The sequence below is a fragment of the Rhea pennata genome, chromosome 7, assembly GCF_028389875.1.
Source record: "Rhea pennata isolate bPtePen1 chromosome 7, bPtePen1.pri, whole genome shotgun sequence".
NCBI classification, from domain to species: Eukaryota; Metazoa; Chordata; class Aves; order Rheiformes; family Rheidae; genus Rhea; species Rhea pennata.
In genome coordinates, this window is record NC_084669.1 from 12205986 (window position 1) to 12230299 (window position 24314).

At 44.9% G+C, this 24314-nt stretch overlaps 1 protein-coding gene across 2 annotated transcripts in view; it reads left to right on the plus strand.

Annotated features, from left to right (window-relative positions):
* Positions 1-1525: 1525 nt before the first annotated feature.
* The window catches only part of LOC134143099 (VPS10 domain-containing receptor SorCS1-like), a 300888-nt gene continuing 278099 nt past the window's right edge, over positions 1526-24314 (plus strand). The window contains exon 1 of one of the 2 annotated variants that reach the window (XM_062580829.1): positions 1526-2336. In XM_062580829.1, the coding sequence (XP_062436813.1) occupies positions 1704-2336 (633 nt within the window). In that variant the 5' untranslated portion in view covers positions 1526-1703. The remainder of the gene's footprint in view (positions 2337-24314) is intronic. The other variant, XM_062580831.1, reaches the window with a different exon arrangement.

Here is a 24314-nt window from a genome sequence, read left to right on the forward strand (position 1 = left end):
TCTAAAACAAAGTGGAACAAATCTGTAAATCTTCCTCTGAAATGGTCTGCCAAAAAATAAAATAAAATAAAATAAAATAAAATAAAGTCTTCCATGTCAGGAAGAAAAGGTTAAAATTGTTAATTAGAAAATAAACTTTCGTGGAAATCAAATGGAAATGATCGAGCACAGACAGGTGAAGTGGAATAAAGTCCAGTGGCAGAATCTTTTACTCCCTGTAGTCTTAAAGCATGTGGACAATTGTCCACATAAGTAAACATGTAAGATCTTGGGCCGCCGTCCTGCAGAGCAGGCTGCTGCCACTGTGCAGAGCAAGGGACAAGTGGCTCATGTGGGGCAGGCAGAGCTGGCCTCCCCAATCAGGGACCAGTGATCTGCTCTGGCCAGTTCCTGAAAAAGCCAGTGAAAACTAAAGAGGAGGAATCTGGTGAGAGAGGGAGAGTGCAGTTCCTGGGGGGAGAGATTGCTCATCCTTGAGAGGTGAGAAGTGGCTAGAGCAGAAAGTGTTTTTTTTTTTTTTTTTTTTTTTTTTTTTTTTCCTATCCGTAAACCACTGGTGGGGCTGGTGGGGAATCCCTCCCTTCCCCTCTCTCTCCCACTGCTGTCATTTCATTTCCAAAAGCATGTCTCTGTCTCCATCGGCATTTATCTGAGCAAATTTCTGTCATGCCCGAGTGATTTATCTAAACATTGTCAGCTACTGTAACTGACGGTATAGTGAAACAAAGCCAGAGGAGGGAACTGAGGGGTGGAAATGCGATTTCCAAGCAAACAAGCAAGTACAGGTGTCCACAGGATTGACCCTCCACTTCTTTCCCTTCATATTCCCTGCAATGCTAGAGCATTTGCCTCAGTCTCTGGGGAGAGAAAGGAAGGGACATTGCAGAGCCCTCTTGGATATTTAAGGCCATTCGATTAACCAAATCAAAACATTTTCCCCTGGAAAGGCTGTACGCAGATATATACATGCATATATTGCTCCTTGACTTCACATGTTCGCTTCCCGTCCCCCCCGTGCTGGTTGTAGCACTTCGGGACTCGGGAGCAGGTTTTAGGGGTTCGAGTGCATGGGAAGTGCCGGGGAGGACGGGAGCAGATGTGTGAGCGCCTGCGAAAGTTGGGGTAAGTCCTTCTGGAGCGAGCGTGTGCAGTGTGCATGTGAGGGTGAGCGGGTAGGACATCCTCCTTCCTTCCTTCCTTCCTTCCCTGCCGGCGGCGGCGGCGAGCATCCCCGGGGCTGCTGCGAGGGGAGCGCGCTGCAGCGGCGCGGAGGGAGCGCGGCGGCGGCGGGCGGGCTGGCACTTCCACAAAGGCAGCCGGGGGGAAGCGCCAGCCAGGATTTGCTCCTCTCCCTCTCTCTCTCTCGCTGACTTCAGTTCAGCTCCTCCCCCGTGTGGCTGTGGCTTTCCCTTCCATCAAAAGCCTGATCAGCAACGCCAGTCCTGGGGGAGAAAAAAAAAGAAAAAGAAAAGAAAAAAGAAAAGAAAAGAAAAAAGTGCAAAAGAAGGAAAAGAAAACAGGAGGGGGGAGGAAAGAGGGGGAAAGAAAGCCGCTTCCCCTCCTCCCCGGCTGCATCAAACACAGCAGCGTCTGAAACTTTATGGAGTTCTGGTTGTGTTTGGGTAAATCGGCAGCACCCCGCTCTCTCGCTCCTTCTCTCCTTCCTGCTCCTTCTCTCTCCCTCTCATCAGCAATCAGCAGCAATGGAAAAAGTTGCTGGCCGGTACCCAGCCTGGCACGTCGCTCTCCTGTACTGGACATGGCTTTCGCTCTTCACTTTTGGCTTTACCGGTGCAGAAATAACTTGCAGATCCTGCCATTTCCAGGTGAAGCCGCAGCAGCAGCATCCGCAGCAGGGATTACTAATGCATTTGAGGAGCGACCGAGGAGAAGGGGAGCAGGGGAGGTTCCCGGCGGAGAAGCGAGGTGAGAGAGGGCACGGGGCCGGGAAGGAGGCGGCGGCGGCTGGGCTCCCAGCGACCCTCGCCCCTGCGCCCAGGGCGGCGAAGCTCAGCGGCTGGAGAGCACCGAGGCAGCGTGCGGGAGCGGCGGCGGGCAGGGAGCCGCGGGAGAGCTCGGCGGCCGCCGGCGCCCCCCGCCGGGGCCCGGCGCCCCCGGGGCGGCCGCGGCGGAGCCGGGCCGAGCCGCCGCCGGTGCCGCCGGTCCGCAGCCCGCGGGGCGCGGCGGGGCAGGGCGCGGCGGGGCGGGCGCCGGGGGGCGCCGGCGCCGCCCGCTTCGGGCTGGAGGAGCTGCGGCTGGGCAGCACCACCTTCGCCCTCGCCGGCGACTCGGCGCACAACCAAGCCATGGTGCACTGGTCCGGGCACAACAGCAGCGTGAGTACCGCCGCCGCGGGGCAGCGGGCGGGGGCGGCGGGGCCTCCTTCTCCTTTCTTCCTCTTTTTTTTTTTTTTTTTTTTGGGGGGGGGGTGAGGGCCTTTATTTTGGGGGGTCGGGTGGGGTGGGGGAGGTGTCAGGTTTTTCTTCTCCTACGGGGCGTTTTGCGCCTCCGTCCGTTCCCGGGCGCCGCGGCTTGGCTTCTCTTAGCAGTGTGCAGTGGGGCAGAAGCGCCTCAAAAGGGCCTTTCTTCTGGAGCAAAAAAAAACTTTCCACCGCCTGCCCGCTGAGCACAGCCCCCTCCAGCCCCTTCTCCCTCACGGCGGAGGCCGAGAGGGCTACGGCGGAGCAGAGCTCCCCCGCCTTGCGTCCCCCTTCTCCCTCAGCCGGGCAGAGGGGGGAAGTCCACCACTGCCACCACCCACGGCCGGCAGAAGAGGGGGGCCTCGGGGGCACTCATCTCTCACAGCCCCCAGGATAACCCAGCTGAGAGCTAGGGAGACTCAGCCGCAAGCAACGGCTGCAAAGCCCCTCCGCGCCTCCTCCTCTTGGCCCCGTGGCCAAGGGACTCCCGCCCGGAGTCCCGCGGGTTGGGATAGGCTGGTGGCATCAGGACCTCATCCCCGAGGTGCCTTTGGGCAAGGAGGGAGGAACAAGCTGCTCTCTGCCTCTTGTCCTCCAAGGTATTAACACGGAACAGTTCTTGTCCATCTCTTTAACCCAGACCTGTCTTGTGAATAGTGGCAAAAGCGCCCCCAAAAAAAGCAGCCAGAGAAGTAGGTGATCTGGTTTCCAGACTAGAGAAACTGTCACGGCACCGAAGTTAGCAAGTAAACTTAATCTCTGCACCCTCCTTCCCCTTGCTGTGGAGATAACTCAGAGCTGGAGGGCTGAGGCCTGGGGCTGGCTGAGAGAGTTGCTTGCCTAGCCTCCAGGTTACCGTTAACTCTGCTCTGGGGCTGGCAGAAGTGGGGAGATTGGGCTGTTTGAATGCTCAAACTTCTGCCACTTTGTCTCTCTGAGAGAGCAAACAGAATGTAATAGGAGAGAGGGAGATGCCGAGGCGACAGCGCTGCCCGTACAACCCCTGTGGAGGAAGGGGTCTCGGGCACCTCTCTTCCCAGGCGTCTGCAGCTGTAATGCCAGGAGGTTTTTGGCTGCTCTGGGCAAACCCTGGGCCTCCCCTTCAGCTTTGAGTAATAGCAGCCTGGTAACATTTTGCAATAATGATTTGATGATTATGAATTCCTTTTGGTATAGATTGTATTAAGGTATATCACAGTCACCCCGTTCAGAATTAATGTAGATGTCAGAAGCACCTCGCTGTGCGGTTCAGCCGTAGTTAATTGGAACATGGTTTTATGCTCTTATCAGGAGCTTTTTAATCAATTAATTGACTGAGGAATACTTGTCATCTCGGTTTTGAAGGCCGTTCCTTTTTCATCCCAGCTCTGCTAGTCTCTCTCTTGTACAGTTGTGGTAACAGAAAATCCCTTGTAGGAACTCAGGTCTGTTCATACAGATTGACTTGAGGCTGACACCAGTTTAAGGTGAAGCATTTGTTAAGCAAAAGCTTCTAATATAAAAAGCGATCCTGACAGCATCAGTTCTCGTTGTCTTTTGCTGCCAGTATGTTTCACCCTTACATTTATGAAGATATATTATAGTTAGATGTGTATATATGTTTTGTTATACATGTGCCTGGGTATACGTGTATAAGTATATGTGTTTCTGCTTGCTGTGGTAATAGAACTGTTAAATGCCAGGGACTGCTTTGCTGCTATCTTCTTGAAAGAGCTCTGGGTTGTGTTGTGGTTGAGGATGTTACGCTCCTACCTTGCTCCTGGGGTCTGTGGCAGTGCTGTGCCTTCTTGTGCAGTGACCGCATCCCCCCTCTTAATGCTAAACAAAGCTGGACCTTAGCAGGACTTGAATGGATGACAGACTTACCCAGGCTGAGCTGAAGCAGTAGCGGTTGTACAGTAGGTTGCCCGAAGTGGCACTGACCCAATGTCTCTGCATGGGGCATTTGGACACTCATCTGTGAAGGAGCTGAGAGTGGGAAGGGGTTGTGAAGAGACGCTCGCTGTGGGATATAACATGCGTAGTCCTGCCTGCGTGGGGTCACAGGATATCGGTGTTTGCAGGAGATGCTGTGTAGCCTGTGCCCTGTCTGCACTCCAGCAGAGGTAGCTGCTGGCTTCCCACCTGGGTTTCCCTGCTGGGCAGGTGGATGCAGCATCCCCTCTTCTGCCCGTTGGCTTCTACTGTGTCACGTTAGTGCTGCTGTTACACAGCTTTTGCCTTTCACCTGGGCAAAGAGGCACTCTGGGGGGGGGGGGGGGGTTGTAGTTTGCAGCATCTGTGTAAGTACAAGAAAAAGCCAAAACAAAACCCAGAACATCTGAGGTTTGTTCTGCCAGCCAGAGTCTAGTTCCCTGTATCCTTATTTTGGTACTGTACTCAGTTTGGTACAATCAGAGTGCTTCTGACAGAGAAGAAGGGACCACTGTAAGGATGGTTGATTTCTATAAGGAATTGTTCTAGATGTTTTCAGCTTCTTTGGGGCAAGGCTGCCATTTTGTGCTGAGTTTGTGCACCACCTAATCTGTGGCATCCTGCAGAGGTGTTTGCTTTGGACTCAGCCACAAGTGGAATAAGAATAATAAATAATGGTCCAAGTCATGTGGGTATAACTCCACCAACATAAATTGGTTTATATCGAGGATTGTTTTGGCCCATCAGTGACTTGTGGTACTCCCTAGACAGCTTATCCTCCAGCACATTGTACACTTTCCTTGACAGCAGTGCCTGACTGAGCACACAACTTTGGAGGCCAAATGCTATGGTCCAGCCATATCCATGCTGTGGAAACCTGAGATCTTTGATGAGTGGACAGCTCACATCTGTAGGGACACAATTCACATTCGTGCTGGTCTTTGCTGTGCATCTTGGCTTGTTCACCAGTGGAACCAGTAAGTGCTCTCCATAGGACAGCACAGTTGTAGGGAGCCTGGAGTGTTAGAAGACTGATGAGGATGAAATCTGGAGTATGTCCAGTGTTGTATTACAATATAGATGAGTCCTGGGCTTTCTCTGACTCCACTGGAGGTCAGTGAGGCTACACAGGCCAATGGGCATGGTCTGGCATCTCCAGGATCCTGAATTCTTTTAATCTGCAAAACTGAGAGGAGCAGCTGCAACTAAATTGGGTACTTGGCTTGTACTGTCTCCCAGACTATATCTGGGAATGATCCAGGAGGTTTTTAACTGGCCCAAGCCAAAACCATGCCAGGAACGGCTCTGACAATTTAATAGATCTCTGAATTGGTCTGGTATTGCTTAATTTACTTGGATTGATACATCTTGAGAGTCTTCCTACTGACTTCTATAGAAGTTGGAGAAGTGGATTCTACCAAATAAAGTCTTTCTCAGACCCCTTTGCTACAAGATGTGCACATGAGATCTGCTGGGTCTTTGCACCACTGAGGAATTTCATCATCAATGTGGAACTTGGCTTGCAGACATATCAAACATGCTTCCTGATCTGGTGTATCCAAACATTGTAGATTTAGAGTCATTTAATGTTGTGCTACAGAGCAGGAGAAAACAGCTAGCAGGAATTTGTGTGTGGAGCTAAAAGAGACTAGAGTCTTGCTTTAAATGGTGAGAAGCAAATCTCTAGGAGGTTTATTATGAGCTCTTGGGAAATAGATGATTTCATTAAACTTGGGGGGTCTCAGAGCACCCAAGAAACCAGGGTTGCTTCTGTCTTAGGGTGAAACAGAAAAATTGGAGGAGGTCAGAGGGTGAGGGAATCTGAGCAGAAGGCTTGATGTTGGGCTGTAATGTACTCTGAAGAAAAGCAGCGTGCATTTCACAGTCTGCTAATGATGCAGGCTACAGTTGCCTTGCTCTGGATAGACTCTATTCTCCTAGACTGGACTGGACTTTGCTGTTGGTGTCAAAGTGTTTGGCAAAGAATTCAATCACGTACTCTGCTGTAAAACTGGGGAACTGGCTTTTGCATGTCTTCCAGTGCTTGCATTTTCTGCAGACCAGGAAATCTTTAAACAGCTGGTTCAACCTTCTGTGATTTACAAGTCATGAGCATGGTGATTTACATGAACAGAGCTGATCTTTTCTTAGGTCCTCCATAACAGAAGATCTTCATCAGATTGATGGAGATGGAGTCTGGACCAGAGGCAAAACAACCTGGCCAAACAGGTTTTATGTTCCACCCACAGTAGAAAATCAATACAACTGATGGGTCCAGTGCTGGATGAAGCTTGCAAGGTCATCGTTGCAATTGTCGGATGATTGCACCAGACAACAGAGAAAGAGTTAGGTCTCTTATGGGGGAACTTTTAGACAACCTGAGACTCTACATTAGGTATTATTACTTGCAAGATCTTACTTAATGCTATTGACAAATGAAATGCAGGGTTGGCCGAATAACAGTGTGTGTATATACTTCCAGTGCACTGTATTATCTCCAGGGCAAAGTAATTGCAAGTAACTTGTTGGATTTTAAGTTGAAGAGTTCATACCTGATTTATAAATTAGGAACTTAAAGAATGGGACTGAGCTATGGCATTACTACATCTTACAGCCCTGAAGTGATCATACTCCATCTTAAAAACAGTTGAGTTTTTTTTCATCCTACCCTCCTATTGCTTTCTTCCATTCTGGATAGCTGTTCCAATATTACTCTTCAGGTTTTTTTGAAATCTCTATCTAATTTCTGTTCTAACACTGCCATTAGATAATTTAAATTATTTTTTTTTCATTTATTCACATGCCTTTTAATTCCAGAGTTATTTTCCTTCCCTGGGGCTTAAGTCCCCTGGAATTATTACACAGGCAGAAATCACAAATCCCTTTCAGTCACTGCTTTGCTAAATCAAACAAGCACTGCTCTTTCTATTCCCTCTTGTAAGACAGACTGTGGAAAGTGAACTGTGAATTTCTAGGAGTCGGGTTCCTGAGAGCTCAAATTTGAATGAAATTTTCACTTTTGATGGGAACAGTTCCATGCAGATGATAATGAATGTATTACCTTTTACAAGAGAGAGAGCAAAGGAGCTTGTAAAGGCGTGGCAAAAGTGTCTTAAATTGCCGGTGTTTTTTGGTTCAGACTAGAATGGGGAATCACAATAAAAATTTCACCATCTTCTCACCCTGAGACTTTTTTGGTGGGGCCTTTTGCTCATGAAACTGGCTGCAGTTAGTACCTTCTGCCCTTCTTCACAAGCAGTGCTGTGGTTCTAACGTGAAATTACCAGTGAAGACAGAAGAACCTTCCAATATCATCCTGTCTCAAACTGACTTCATGGTGTTATGATGCTGTGATAGCTTCTTCCTGAAAGAACTGTATTATTGAAAATTAAGGAGGTGAATATGGTTGTGGAAGCCAGAGGCAGCGGGTGCAGTGAGACCCATAGCAAGGAATGACTCTGTTGTCAGATGCTTTGTCTTTAGATTGGTTCCTAGGGTGCAGGGGAAAGAGGTCCCAAAAAAGATTTATCTGAGGCGGATGCCTGCATTAACAATATATAATAATATTAATAGTAGCAATGCACCAGATGCTGACTGTTTCAGGCTAATCTCTCACAAGAGCTAATGAGAGTTTATTTAGTGAGGACTGAGTAAAAAATGAGAAAAAAGGGATTTAAACCAGAAAGAATCAGGTCAAATTAAAGCATTACCAAAAGTACTCCATGTTTCAAATTTTATTCTTCTGGATTACATTTGCTACTGTACAGATCATATATCTGTTCCAGTTTATATCCATTCTAGAGGTGAAACTTTCTTTAAAACAAATCTTCAGTGAGAGAAAACACTGGAAAATTTCACTGCGACTTTGAATTATGACCTTATTTCTTTAACAATTTTTTTTTCACTTTTGTGAGTGGGGGAAAAAAGTCAATAGCCATAGTATTTCTTTATTCTGTGTTGCAATCCATCTGTAGGTATATTTTCTAACCAGATAAAACGTAGGCCTTTCATACACAGAATATGAAATGGGACACACGGGAAATGATTATTAAGAATAGCCATGTATTAAGAGAAAACGGTGAGTGAAAGAGAATCTGTGAGGACTAGAAGAAAGGCTTGTCGTTGAGAGAATCCAGTCTCAGTGAAAGTATTTGGGAGATGGTGAGGAGCTTGCACCCGGATTGACAGATGTGATATGCAAATCCCACCACGACAGGAGATTAAGGAGAATAATGGAAGAGCTCTGGCAGTTGTAACTGATTTTCATGCAGTATCAAGAAGCTATAAAATGTATAAAGCAATAGGGTTATAGTTTTCAATCTTCTTAATACTGTGCTTAATAATAGAAAAGGGTTTTCTCCCCTTCTTGCTGTCCTCAGACAAAACTTTTTTCATTTCTCTGATCTGGAAATCAGGATGAGGTCTGTTCAGAGGGGGAAGCAAGGAGGTTGGAAGTCTCCAACTCATTTTGGAGGTTAGGGAATGCTCTGATCCCTTCTATTGCAATACAACTTTACCTATGGAGGGCCACAAGTTGAGCATCACCCTTGGACTGTCTTGCACTCTCTGGGCCTTTCTTACTGTGCCAGACTGAACACAGCCGTCATGTTGTGCAGAGCTCCAGTGAGATGAGTGAAAGTGCTCCATCAGAGATCTCTCCCTCTGGAAAATGAAAATGCTGGCACAACTTGACTAGAACATTTCATAGGTTCAAACCCGGTTCTGTTAACTCCTATTTGACCCTCTTATTTGCTGCTCCTGGGCATGGCACTCTTGTGGGTCTTCTGGGTTGCCTACCCAGGGTGGAAGTGTGGGTCTGGTCTGGCAACCCAGACCTGGGAATGGTAGAACATCTCAAATTATGCTGTGTGCTGATATTTGGGCAACTCATCTTGAAGTCTGTCTTATACTCGATCCTGTTCATCCATAACCAAAGCCATATTCAGGTTTTCATTTCATAAGGGGAGAAAAAGACTTCAGACTGACACAAGTTACTTCTTTTCTCTCATTTTTTTTTAATCTCTGGCCAACAAACCAAAAAATATCAATGACTCCCGCAGCTCTAATTGACATTTTGATGTTAAATGAAAATGGGCCTTGATTCCAATTCAAATGGCAGCATTGGGTGATAGGCTAATTATTTGGAATTTTAAATGCATATAAAAGTTCATGCAGTAAAATGACTTTTTGTGCCATTTGCATTTTTTTGGCTGTCTCTCTTAAATCAAACAACAGTTAACATAAGAGTCCTTAATCCCTAGTTCTGAGTGCTGGTAACATAATAATACTTTTACTGGTTGGTATTGCACTTTCTTTCCTTAGACAACATAAATGGGAAAGTATTTTGAGTAGGAACAGGATATTTTAGGATTTGCCCTAAAATGTAATTCATTTCTTTTTAGAGGATCTCCAAGAACTTAATTTAACCTCACATGGTGTCCCTAAATAGGAAAGTGATATTGTTCTCCTGTGATAATACTTCAGGACTCAGAAGTGCCTCTGAGCTTCTCACTGCGCCACAAAGCTGCTTTTTGCCGTGCTGGGGCAGTGGAGCCACAGGCTGGCTGCGCCAAGGCTGCTGCCGGCATGGGAAGAGGGGTGGAAGAAGGCTGAGGAACAAGGCAGAGATCTGTGGGTGTGAGGAAGGAAATGGGAAACCAAACTTGCTGTTTTTGCTGCCAGGGAGGGTTTTGGGTGCCAAGGGTGGGCTGGTGGCCAAATCCTCACTCACGGGAGAGGACCTACTGCATTCACTGCCCATGAGGTGGTCAGCAGCAGATGCTGCAGGACATTGTGGGACAGCATGAGCTGGAAGCAAAGTACACACAAGACAGTGAGCTAGAGAACAGCAGCAAACCCCGCCTGCCTTTACCGCCCGTGAGATCTCCCTCATAAAATAAAGATACTTTTTTTCCCCAGAATATTATATTTGCTAATGCAGAAGCAGCAGGAAATGGCAGATACTCTTGGACCAGCTGGGCTGGCAGAAATGCCGGAGTGCATCTCATACATAAAGATAGGACCAATGTTTGGATGTGGCTGAAATGCATTCATCAAGACGGCTTGCAGACTGCCACCAGGAAAATGTATCCTGTGCCCTACTTATCACCTCTTGGCACCTCTTGCATGCTAAAAGCTGGTTTGCAGATTTTTTCATGCTTTGCACAGGTATGTTAGATCAAGATATGAAGGAGGAGGGATGGAAGTAGATGATTTGCAGTTGTCATCCCAAGGCAAATGCTTTCCTATGGCCTGGACTTTTGGATGGAGGGTGCTCAACTACCCATGACAGCTCTTGATCTCTCACAGCACTGAGTCCCAACTCACTGTCAGTGCTCGCATCTATTTGTGTTAGGCTTTATGTTGCCTTTGCCAGTGATTATTTATAGCCAGCAGTGCCAGGAGCTCTTGCAGATCATTTTCATATAGCCCTTTAGGAGGAGGTGAAAGGCTGTCTAGAAAGTCTTGGGCTATTTAGATAATCCAGCAGAGACATTTTATTTCTTTCCCAAAATGTTTCCCTTCCTCACTCATTCTCACCTCCCCCACTACATTCCAGGTTGAGAAAATAAATCAAGGGAAATATTTCATACAATAAATTTAGGCTTGTTTTTTCTCTTCACTAATTGTCCCTGCTCAATGTATGTTTTTTTCAGGTGCTTTTTTTTTGTGTGTGTGTGTGTGTGTGTGTGAATTAATTGTGAAGTCCATGACTCAGAAGTGCTTAAAATCAATGGCAGACTCTTCAGCAATATTTGAAAGGGCTCCATTTAGTCACTTGGAATAGATCTTATTTGGAATATTTTTATTTTAAATCCAAGGTACATTTTCAGTAGTCAGAAGAGGTAATACACTCACTTTGTGTGTGTGTGATTGGGTTAGTATAAGCCTTTAGAAGCTTAATATTCCCTCCTTGACAAAGAATTCTGACAGTACTTTTTATTGAATATTCTTTGAAAACAACTAGAAGTGAATTCTACTGTATACTCAAATGAATGTTTGGGGACGTTATTTTTAAAGAATTTACTTACATGTAAGCATTAATATTTTTTTTTTCTGGGGGTAGCAATCAAATGTAGAGTGAAAACCAAACTTTATACACTAAAGAATCTGATATGAAAATTTAATTTGCTTTCTATATAGTTTTAGTTCAGGTTCCCAAGAAAACATGACTTTTCTGTAAGCAAAAAATAAAAAAAAACTTTAAACAAATCGTTATAGCAAACACAGTCAAATCATGGGAATGGTTATCTGCAAGTCAAAGTTAGGTCCTACTTTGATTACATGAAACAATAGAATTTTTATAGGGGAGGATAAAGAGGTAATTAAAAATCCATCAGCAAAACAGCAGTGGCATTAAACGTAGTACTAAATTACATAGACCTGTGGTGAAATATCACTGGTTAGAGGAGTTTGGGGGGTGTTTGTTCCCTGAGATGGGATTTTTGGGGGGAGGTGAGGATAGCACCATGGGAGGGGACTGCACTGCACCTCTTGTACTTCATCTGTGCGTGTTTCCGCACTCCCCTAAGTACATTAAGGTGGGCAGAGCCTGGCTAGAGAGGTGTAGAGAATACAGATCTGGGCTTAGCCTGGATGCAGAGACCCAGCATCTCTGCAGAGGAGCCACTGAAATGTAGTAATAGCTATTTCAGATGATCATGATCTAAAAGAAGCTTTGACATGGGTCCAGTGCAGCCAGCTCTTATTTGCCGTCTTTTCCTCCTCCACCAAAACATTTGTTTCCAAAACCCCTGAACATGCTGTTATCTTTTACGAGCTACGGGGCAGGGCTGGAGCTGGTCTTGCTTCTGCGCCCTCTCTCGGACCACTGCGCCCGCCGTGCCACCCTTGTTCTCTCTCCTGACGTTTTCCAGGTGGAGCAGACAAGTGTAAGTACAAGTACGCAGGGTGGATTCAGCCCCGATGGGAAACGCATATGGTTGTAGGACTGCATCGCCTGATTCGGAGGAGCATGCATGTCATCATCCAGCAGGAACTGGCAGGCTCTCGCCCCATTATTCTTCCTGATAAGTCCAGAAGTCACCACATATTAAGAGCCTGACTTAGCTTTGTTGTAACTTTAGGGAATATCATTGGAATTTCACCAAGTGTGGTTTGTCCCAAGCTGTTCATCGTCTTCTTTGACATTGCTGCCTCTAATTAAATGGCTGCATTTTGCAGCCATTACTGAAGGCTCCTCTGGTGTACAAAGGAAATTGTTTTCTCGTTGGTTTGTGCAGTGTGTGAGCTGCCTGGGATGGAGAGGAAGGGCAAGCGTTATCAAAGTATAATGTCACGGCTGATGAACAGGGATTGGGCATGCTGTGTTTGACTAGCGAACCACAGTTTTGTATTCAAATACCACCACTTTTTGGAAGAACTCAATCTGCAACCTAAGTATTGCATTTGTAATCCTTGTCCTTGCAGGAAAAAAAAATGAAAACATGATCAAATGCACCTTAAAAATTGTATCGATCAGGTTGCCAAGAAGACATGGATCACTTTTAGTTGAGAAACCTTAAGAAAACCCCACTTATGAACTTTGAGGATGAAAAATACTTTTTTTTTGGGGGGGGGGGGGACATTGAGAACTGGCCAGTTGCAACAATTTGATTGGAGCTTTGTGGATTTAGTCATGAAAGTTTCCTGAAGACAGGTTCCCGTGTCTCCTCCCTCCTACACTTTGCTCAAAACCTTCCTATAAAGCATATTGTTTCCCTTTCCCCAGCTTCCTTTGACTTTGTTCCCAGTAACGCAGCTCAGAATTAGACCCAGAGTCTGAGTTGCAACAAGCTACTTAGATATCCTGACCTGCAAACCGGAGCAGAGGAGCTGCTGGACAGGATCACAGCTGAGGTATGACAAAACTCAGCAGCCCCCCACTAAACAGGTTTGTGCCAGTTTTGCCATCATATGTCTAAAGCCCCAAAGTAGTAGGTTTGTATCTCATCCATTTTTTCTTTCACTATTAAGTGTAACAGTGTTGCTATATGTGTCATTTTTTTCAATCCTCTTTGAACGCTGGGCTTTGAATTATTTAATTGTGAACTTTTTTTCTCTTTTGGGTAAGTATACTTAGAAAAGAAAAATCCTGACAATTTGAGAGGAGAACAAAGGTGTGCGTCTTATCCTCAGCTAGGGCAAGCTAGCATGGGGCCATTCAAGTGCTTGCATCAGCTGAAAATTAGACTGTTCCTGCCCCACCGGGGCAAACGCTGGGTCTGCCTGGCTGGAGTTGCTGGCTGTGGGGTGGCACAGCTCCTGCGAGCCGACTCCTACAGCCAGTGCCTCTCTTTGAGACCCACGGCTCCCCCGTTTAGTGCTGTGTTTGTGCATAAAAACCCTGGCTAGGCCATTTCTGGCTCCTCTCCTTCAGGACCTTTAGTTTCAGATAGGCTCTGAGGGACTTCAGAGCTGTCACTGTCCAGGACTCATTAGATCCAATTAAGCAAATAACTTTATTGTTGGTGCCATGTCTGATTTGTGCATGGCTTTGGAGGGAGGAAATGAATGTGTCTGGTGCTTCCTGTTTGCTTCTCAGGCTCTACTTTTTGTCCTTATCCCAAGCATGGATTACATTTTTGCTATTCTTCTAACCTTGCTTGGTCTTTTTCAGCCCTCCTCATGGAATGAATATCATTTTGGCAGGTTCATTACACCTGTATTTTCACTACAAAGAACAGCAATGGGAGTAAGACAGCTTCAGTGAAGGTAAAAATCACATTTTTTTTGGAGTTAACAAAAGATATTCTGCTGAGCTTTCTTTGAACTTTTTAAATGATGCTTAGTGGAGCAAATATTTCCAGGAAATGTTTGTGCACTGGATTATCTGCCTATGCTTTGGTGGTTGCTCATGTATTCTTAAAATTACTGTCAGTCCCTACGCTTAGTACAGCAGCACTGGTTTTATTCAGTGCTATTCAAGTTTGTAAGGCAGGCCTATTAGTGAGACATCTGAATGCTGGCTTTAAAGGGAAATAAGAAATTAAAACCCAAACTACTTTAAAAAGATCCTTCCAAAAAGCATTAGGAAGTCACCAGTGCTCCTGTCAGACTGAAAGAGGAGAAAAGTGCACAGAAGCACATAGAGAAGAGGATTTAGTTGCCTGTGTTGGTCTGTCCTTGCTATACTCATGTGACATCTGGCACCATCTCAGAATGAGGTGGTTCAGGAGAAATGTTGTGTCTGGGTCCCTGCTCCATTTCTGCTCCTACACCTCAGCATTCACTTAGGTGAAGCCAAGAGCTAGTCTGTGTCCAACAGAAGGAGACCCTGTCTCTATTCCTTTCTAACTCCTAGCTATTCAAAGACCAGGCAGAGAAAAAGAAACATTTGTGGGAAATCCTGGATTTTGACAAGGAGAGTTTTGGTGCAAAGAACAACTCTATGAGCAAGTAGGGCAGGGAGGTACCTTGAGAGATCTAATGAGGAATGGACAATATAGTGCAAAGTACTCAGTACCTCATTATGAAATATTACTCAGGAAATGTATGCTTAATCCTCTATACAGAGAGCATTTTGCTTAAATAAAGACACACTATATCATTAAACAGAAGGAGATCTTTGGAGAGAGTTCAGAAAAGAGAAAGATGCCTATAATTTAGTGCTTTTGCTTAAATACATAGAATTCTATAGTTGACATCTGAACCTGGATAATAAGATATGAATTAGATTTTAACCCATTAGTAAATTTGTCCTTCTAATAAGCTACTCAGTTGATCCAGAAATACAGCTCACATTATGCAGTTGCAGCTGCTAGAAGATGAAAATTCTTCATAATAGAAATACATGGTATAATGAAGTATGAGAAATGAATGCAGTTAACATCAGTCTATCATAAAAAGGACAAACGAAGATAGGCAGATGACATACAGTTTTAAATATTCACCTTCTGTGTTGAGTTTACGAAGGACAGATGATGTCAGTAAAGTAAAAACTCCATTGAAACACATATTGCATTAAGCATGAGTATTACAGCCACCTGGGAAAAGAATGTCGACAGAATAATTTTCCATTAGAAAATACAGTTTAGTCAAAATCAGAAAATTTCTTGGGGGCATGTCTTATATAATGACATTTGCTACACTGAAAAATCAACCAAGATTGTCTGCATTATGATAGTGTCAAAAACTGTAGTGAGAAGCATTCCCTGTTGACTTTTGCTTTAGCACCAAGATTATGGCAAGATATCAAGATATGTTATATCAAAGATATCTTTTGTCTTGAATATATAGAAGTATGTAGAGTATATGGGACACTATGTATGTGATGCTTAACCTCATTCCTGGGGGTGTAAAAGTTCATTGTTCCTCTTTCCTTTTCAACCTTCCCTTCTGGGGAGTGGGTCATATGAACAGATGGATTCTGTCTCCCTCCTGAAGAGATTTTATTTCCAACTAGCTTTTCTTCCCTTATGTCTCTTTAGTGGACATGGCTGAAGGATTTTTGCTGAACGTATCCTAAGAAGTTCTTTGGCCTCTAACTCCAGTGAGAAAGCAGGCAGATGGTCTCAAAGGCAATACAGTCTTTTCTTTTCTGTACTGATACTTGGGGGAATTTCATCCCTGAAACCTCTGACGTGGAAGAAACTGTATGTCTATCTATATTTTAATTAATATTTAATATTCTGACATTATCAAAATGAAATGCTTTGATGAAATGCTTTCAGAGAGACCTGGACAGGCTGGAGAGTTGGGCAGAGAGGAACCTCATGAGGTTCATCACGGGCAAGAGCAGAGTCCTGCACCTAGGGAAAAATAACTCTCGGCACCAGTACAAGCTGGGGGCTGACCTGCTGGAGAGCAGCTCTGCAGAGAAGGACCTGGGAGTGCTGGTGGATGACAAGTTGACTGTGAGCCAGCAATGTGCCCTTGTGGCCAAGAAGGCCCGTAGTATCCTGGGCTGCACTGAGAAGAGTGTTGCCAGAAGGTCAAGGGAGGTGATCCTGCCCCTCTACTCAGCCATGGGGAGGCCTCATCTCAAGTACTGTGTCCAGTTCTGGGCTCTCCAGTACAAGAGAGACATGGAGCTACTGGAGAGAGTCCAGCACAGGGCTACGAGGATGATCAGAGGGCTGGAGCATCTGCCCTAGGAGGAACGGCTGCGAGAGCTGGGCCTCTTCAGCCTGGGGAAGAGAAGACTGAGGCAGGATCTGATCAATGTGTACAAGTACCTGAAGGGAGGGTGTCAAGGGGACGGGGACAAACTCTTTTCAGTTGTCCCATGTGACAGGACAAGAGGCAATGGGCAGAAATTGAAGCACAGGAAGTTCCACCTGACCGTGAGGGGGAATTTCTTCCCTGTGAGAGTGACGGAGCACTGGCACAGGTTGCCCAGAGAGGTTGTGGAGTCTCCTTCTCTGGAGATCTTCAAGGGCCGCCTGGATGTAACCCTGTCTAACATGCTCTAGGTGACCCTGCTGAGCAGGGAGGTTGGACTAGATGATCTCCAGAGGTCCCTTCCAACCTAACTGATTCTATGATTCTATGATGTTATTGAATATCAACTAATATCAAAAGTTTCGTGATACTCATTTTTGCAGGAAATTTCACATGCTTGCATTTCCTTCTTGCTTGGGATAGAACCCAAATTTCATTTTGTCTGAATCCCTTGCAGAACAGAAATGCTGGCTTCTGACCCATTCCCATAGAGAACATAGCTCGGAAGGTGGTTTTCTAGTGAATCCCAGCAATTTTTGCTTTCTATAAAATGATTCTTAGTGGCTGCATTAAAGTTAGGGTAAAGATAACTGTAATGCTGCTATTTCTTTTTGTTCTTGAAACAATCTCAGCTTTATTGAGGACAACTCTGTAGAAAGTCAGAAATGTGGCACCTCAGCCATTTCTTAACCAGCCAGAAACTCAAGGGAAGAATAGATTGCAAGGGAAACATTTGAAAATCCTAAGAGCTATTTTTTGCTGTTCTGTGCCCTTTCACTGCTGAGCAGATTGACAAGTGAAAACTTAAGGAGTGTGTTTTTCACCTGTCCAGGAGCCCTTTCAAAGGTGTTGATCACCAACATTGTTTGCGAACAGAACAAAGAGATATCATCTCCTGATAATTGCAAATCCTTGACAACGTTCCTTTTACAGTGCTGGAAACTATACTAGGCAATTCTTGGAAAACAGAGAAATACCTGATGCCTGGCCCAAAGAATTGACAATTGTATATTTAGACATTATCTGGCCAGGTGGCTCTAATTCCCTGCCTTGCCAGGTGGAAGGAATGAGTGACTAAGGAGGAGGAGGAGGTGATAAGAAAGCTAAGAGGGGAAAGGGAGAGTCTCTTAGGAGACTGGATGAAGTTGTAAGTAGTCCTTTGAAGAACTGCTAGTTATGTATCTAAGGAGAAGAACAGGTTTGTTTGCATTTGTGTGGGGAAGTTGACCCATAGTTGCTGGTAGACTCTGAAAAAAGGTGATCATAACTGAAGCGTTGAGCACTCTCTTCAACTTAAGAAAAAGAAAGAAAAAAAACAACAACAACTGTGACCTGGAGTGTTTCCTGCCTGAGAGAAGTAGCTGAGGACAACGCATGCCTTAAGCAGGTAGGATGCCTCTCAGTTATGAAGGTGTTAACCAGAGAATGGGAAAAGAGTTGGGAAAACAGAAGCAAGTGAGGCTGGGAATACAATGTCTGCAAAGATGGTGCCTGGAAAGCCAGGGAAATGGAGCATCAAGCTGAACTTATTGACAGAGCAGAAGGATGTGGTGATATCTGAAGGCCAGATTTGTGGGATATGGCCTTGAGAAGGAAAAGCAGGCAACAGAAAAGAAAGTGCCAAAGCTGGGGTTTACTGATTGGTGTAATTGATTAAAAGATTAGTTTTAGCTCCAGTTTTAGCTCCTCAAAAGAGGCTTTAAAAAGGAAAGAACACTGCACATTGCTAGTCTGACATGGTTTGATGGGTTAGTTCAAACAGAAGAAGGGAGAGCATGTGCTTTTGAAAGAGGACTATGTTTTATATGTTGGGGATTTTGCATTCAGGCAACGTGCAAGTACTGGCTAGTAGCAGAGGCAAAAAGAGAAGCCAGATTAAAAAATGAACCTTGGTTATGTGCTGGTGAACCTTATTTTGTTGGTGAAATAGTTCAGAGGAGATAAGAGTTGCTGACTTGGAAAAAGGAGGTAAATAGATATATTTTAATGTTTTTAAACAAAATTTAATACTGAGTGGCAGAGATGGTCCCTGGGGGTAGGAAGAGTATACCTAAAGGTAACTTTCTACTCTGTGACTTCCCCTGCACAAGCTGTGCTGTTTGTCAGCATCTGAATGTAAAACTCATCCTGCACTCAGCTAGCACCTGGAGGTTTGGCATGAGCTGGTCAGTAAGTTCAAAGCTTGTGTTTGATGCATCTGGTTTAATTGTATTTCTGTGCTTAGAGTCACAGCTGTAATATGTGAACAAGGCCTTCTTAAGGAATATAATTACACAGACTGGTGTTGAGACACTTTGCCAAGTGTTTACATTTTTGTATTTGGCAGGGTGGAGGCTTTGCTATTTGCAGTGGAACAAGCTCTTACAGCTGGAGAGCTGCTGTTGGGAGTTGAGAAAAGCTCAGAAAGGGGTGAAACAACTGGGGGCAACTAAGGGCTATAAAACTATAGCAGCTCATGTTTTTAGAAGGATGATATAAATGCGTACAGGACCAAAGGCCCCTCATGTCATCTTGACAAAATCTAATGTGGACAAGGGATTCCCCTGGTCTCTGTCAGTAGTTCTGAGAGGTGCGTTTTTGACTTTCAAGCATGCAGCTTTAAATACAAGCTCTCTTCTGGAGCTGGCAATGTAATCCCAGCAGAATAGTTTCAGCCCAGTTTGGACTTGAGGCTTAGACCTGAAACACAGTAAGTTGCCACTCGTCAGCTGAATAGTGACAATGTTTGTACTCTTGGCTTGCACTAGGGCTGAGGTAACTATTTACCTTGGTCCATGCTGCAAGGCAGATAAATTGAGTTTCCTTCCAGGATAAGGAGCCCTCGTGTGGCAGTTACCATGGAACAGCTAATTTGTGACAACTCATTAAGTAGTAGCAATGTGAGCTACTTCATTTAAATCCTCAGCTTTCTCCAGCTGAAGCTTTCACACGTCTGCCTACAGAAGCCTGCACTAAGATACTACTTTTTGTGTCCTTAAGCAGTTGGCAGGCTGTGGTAAAGGGCTGATTTTAAATGGCTGAGTATTTTATAAGAGGCATTAAACAGCTCCTAGCACCAGATTCCAGGAGTGTGTCATCTCGGGGGGGGGGGGGGGGGGGGGAGGAGGGGAGGAATTAGGGGGTTGTGCGATTTTTGGTGAGGCCACGATCAGTGACTGACTGCTTCTGGCTTCTCTGAGAGGTAGTTTGTTCCATTCCCATTGATATTTTTCTCCTCTCATTCATGTGTGTAAGTTCTCTAATTTACGAAAGTAAAGTACAGCTTGGCCTGCTTCCCTTGAAGATCTGCCAACACCCACATTAACCCACAAGTATCTTCTTTCTAGCCAATGTTTTGGCAGTAGACCTTCTGTCTTGATACTGCATATTCCTTTCCGGAGAGTAGAGCAGAAAGATCTTACAGCACTGTTCATAGCTCTACTTAGGTTTTCATATATATATATTTGAGGCCAAAAGGGGCTTTTTGAGTTTTCCCACATGGTTTCTATTGAGATGTGAAAAGAAATTTGTGTTTAGTGGATGCTGTCTGGTATGTGTATGTGGTGGGTGTAGGTGGAGTGTTGTTTACCTGGTATGTGTTTGGCTCGATCTGGTTATTAGTGTAGTCTGGGTCTTTGGCATGTTGGTGCCTATCGAAAAGCAGTGAGGATGACCACTTGCTGGTTGATAATGGACAGGTGATGGTATCCCAGCCACCCCTTCTTCCATCTGGTAGACTAGCACTGAGTGCCAGAATGCATGTGGTATCATCAACCCACACTTAAGAGAACAACAAGTCCTCACGTGGTGAAGGCACAGCATTTCCATAGTTCACAACATTGCACAGCCAATGGTGCAGCTACTCTAGATGCCTCAGCTGTAATGATCGTCTGTCTACTTATAGCTGATCTGCTGGGAGAGCTTATCGTATACTACAGTGCTCTGCAGCTATAGTAGGGAGCATTAGCTGCTCTGCCAGTATAAGTGCTTGGACTAACCTGGAAATCATTTTTAGAGACAAATTGATTTGGGGTTTGTCATTTCTCTTTTGAGCTTTGAGGATTTTCAGGCTGTTTTTTTTTTGCCATCAGAAAGATGAGAAGGAGCAGGCAGTCTATCAGTTTGCCTTTGATCAGGCTGGAATGAAGGGACAATCTTCGCAGAGGTCTGGGATGCTATCTTGTGCTGCAGTTTGAGTGAGGTGCAAGGCTTTCTTAGTCATCTCTTAAGGTTAGAAATTGACTTGTTCGGGAGAGGAGTTAGCCCTTATCCTGCCCTCTAACTCTTACTTTTTAAATAAATCTAAAGTATTCACTTTGGAGTAGAATTGCAGTATTTTAAGATGTGAGGGCAAGACGCTTGTTCCCAGCTCGGCCTTTGCTTGGACTGTTATCAGCAGAAATGAAATGCTCCTGCAGTCCCATTAAGCAAAGTTGGGATGTGAAGAAATAGACAAGTTTCATCAAGACTCCACCAGTTGTCGATACATGGTGTTGCTGAATAGCATTTCCCAGTGGGTATATATAGAATCATAGAATGAATAAGGTTGGAAGGGACCTCTGGAGATCACCTAGTCCAACCTCCCTGCTCAGCAGGGTCTCCTGGAGCATGTTAGACAGGGTTGCATCCAGGCGGCCCTTGAAGATCTCCACAGAAGGAGACTCCACAGCCTCTCTGGGCAACCTGTTCCAGTGCTCCGTCACTCTCACAGGGAAGAAATTCCCCCTCACCTTCAGGCAGAACTTCCTGTGCTTCAATTTCTGCCAACTGCCTCTTGTCCTGTCACATGGGACAACTGAAAAGAGTTTGTCTCCGTCCCCTTGACACCCTCCCTTCAGGTACTTACACACATTGATCAGATCCTGCCTCAGTCTTCTCTTTCCCCAAGCTGAAGAGGCCCAGCTCTCGCAGCCGTTCCTCCTAGGGCAGGTGCTCCAGCCCTCTGATCATCCTCGTAGCCCTGTGCTGGACTCTCTCCAGTAGCTCCATGTCTCTCTTGTACTGGAGAGCCCAGAACTGGACACAGTACTCAAAGCCTTCCCAGGCTTCAGGATCCTGAACTCCACCATCTCAAATATGCAGGAGGTAGTTCTGTCTGCATAGCCACAGCTAGCTGTAACCTGCTATTGACACTTCTGTTTCCTTGCACAGAAAGTAAATTGTAGCCAGAATGAAATATTCTGCTAATTAAAAAATGTTAAATGATCTCCATCTACCTTCTCCCCAAAGAATAATGCAATTGAATTATCATTAGAGCTTGTACAGAACCTTTGATAACAATGGAACTATTTGTATTAAATTCAGCCTTATTTTTTTTTTAATTCAATCCCATCATTGTGTTCGTTGTACTTTGAAGTCATGGCAAGCTTCCCTATCCTACTATTTGCTTGATTTATTTCGGCCCCAACGCACAGCTTCTAAATTCATGTTAAATTTGTTTCTGAACAAAAGAACTAAGCTCAGTCTCTCTCTTCTAAATGAAAGACATGAGGCAGTTATGGTTCCATTCATTTGCTTGTATCTATTTGCTGCATCTAGAGAGCTATTGTTATGCATGCAGTACTGGAAATTAGTAATACTAATAAAAAATAATAATTTGCCAAGAGTAGCTGTCAATAGCAACAATGTGAAGAGCACTCAAGCCTGGACTAGGAGTGATGGTGTTTCAGCTTTTCTGCTAAGCTTTAATACTTTGTGGATGCAAAAAGCCACTACAGAAGAGAAGAAAGAGGAACTAGAGGGATCTGCTTAGCCACTGAGGTGAGGTGCTCATGTGATGTCAGTAGGGGTGGTTCTACTCTGGACTGGATCCTTTTAATGGGAATACAGGGGCTATTTGATGAAGTGACTTAAGAATACTGATGTAAGGAGCTGATAATCAGTGAAGGAACTGTACCTCCTTGTGGCCCTGCTGTCCTCTACTCTTTCCCTGCAAAATCCTTTTCATACTCAGGTGCTTGCATCAGTGGAAGCTATAGCTCCTGGTCTTTGTGATGCTGGTCATGCATGAGCTGCTGCAAATGTGGAGCCTGCCTTGCTGATTGCCTCTGCAGGGGCGCTGGCTGTTGGGATGAGCTGGGCTGGAGCACAAGTTCAATAGTTTAGTGGAGAGCAATTTGAACTGGTGAACTTGATGTGCAAAAGGGTTAATAATGTTGTTGGAGGATTGTCTAACTTTGGGGATTGTGTATGCAGACTATACCAGGTGTGCAATAGGATGTTAGTCCCTTCTAACTCTCACTGGTTTCTGACTGCAGCTGGCTTCTCCCTCGACAAGGAGGAGCTACAACTCTTGTTGACTCTTGCTTTGAATTGGGTCAGGGTCAGTCACTGAAGATTTCTGCCCTGAAGGGGTTGTGCTCATCTAGGCACCCAAGAAGACTTTTCCTAGTTTAGCCTACTGAATTGTAGTTTTTTTTTTCTTTCTTTTCTTTCTTTCTTTTTTCTTTTTTTTTTTTTTTTTTTTTTTTTTTTTGATGCACTGTTTCTGTGTTGGCCACCTTGGAAAACTGAGCACAGAGGAAGTGAGTGGGTGGAATTAGCTTCCTTTCTGTGATAAAAGCAGATTAATCTTAACACTGGCTAAAATTGCATCCATTTTTTCCTTGGTAAATGAACCATAAGACACACTGTTAGAAGTAAGCCTTCTGTAATGACTGCTGTTAATATTTTACAGCCACTTTCTCTGTGGATCAGAGCTTAGACTCAGGCATGTGAAAATCAGCAATATATGCTGTACATTAGCTTGATTTCTATTCATTTTCAGCTTGAGTGTGTTTTCCCCTTCCCCTTGCTAATTTCAGAATACCTGCTCTGTTTTGTTCTGTACAGTAATGGATCTACATCCCATTTCATCCCAGGTATGTGCAGAGTTACTCTGGGAGCGCAGTCTTCCAGGTAGAAGTGAAATAGGACAGTTCATGTGCTTGTGGGTATGAACTGAGGCTTGGGAAACCTCTGTTCCATTGTCAGCTCTACTGTGGACTTCTCATGTGCTTTCAGGAAAATCTCTTTGACTCCTGGTGCCTCAATTTTCTGAATTGTAATGTGTATCCAAATCCTTGCTCTGCCTCTCCTGGGACCTAAGAATCAAAATGTCTTCAAAGGCTGTGCTACACTAAAACATACTACAAAAAGGCTGAGGTAGAGTGGGGAAAAGATCTCCTTGTGCCTGGTGGCGAAGCACCTACTCTGTTCATATGTAGATTCTTACCAAAGGCTCATTTTGGATGTTGCTCCTCTTCCATTAATTTTTGTGTTCTTTAATTATTATGGAACTGCCTGTTGAATTAGATAGACCATTTCCTCTGGGGGTAATTCCATGAAGCTTACCTAAGTGATTTCTTCTGCTATCCTGCCCTGGGTCTGCATTTTCCTGCCTGAGGAGTGGATGAAGGCTGCATTTCAGGAGCAAAGGAGAAGGTGGCACTGCAGCAGGGGACAAGAGAGACTGTGGCTCTGATGGGGCCATGCTCTTGGGCTGATGTGGCTAGTTAAGCTTCACAGCCTGAATACTGTCCTTAGGAGGGAGAGATGCTTCCTTTCCCATGGTGCTTCCAGTAGCTTATTTCTGTTTAGACAGGGATCTTTTGGAGAGTTTAATGAAGAAGAAGCCTTATTTGCTGAAAGAGAGCCGGTGGAGTTTTGAGTGTGCAAATTCCTGTGCTGCAAGGAGAGCTGCAAATGCCCAGTGTGTATGTCATGGGTCTGCTGTTTTTCTCTTTTTTTCCCCTCCTCCACTCCCATTCTACAATGCACAGTTCATTAATTTCTCATTTTCCCAGTCCAGTAAGCACCAGCTACTGAGTGCCCACCATATTCATCTGGGGTGGGGAAAGG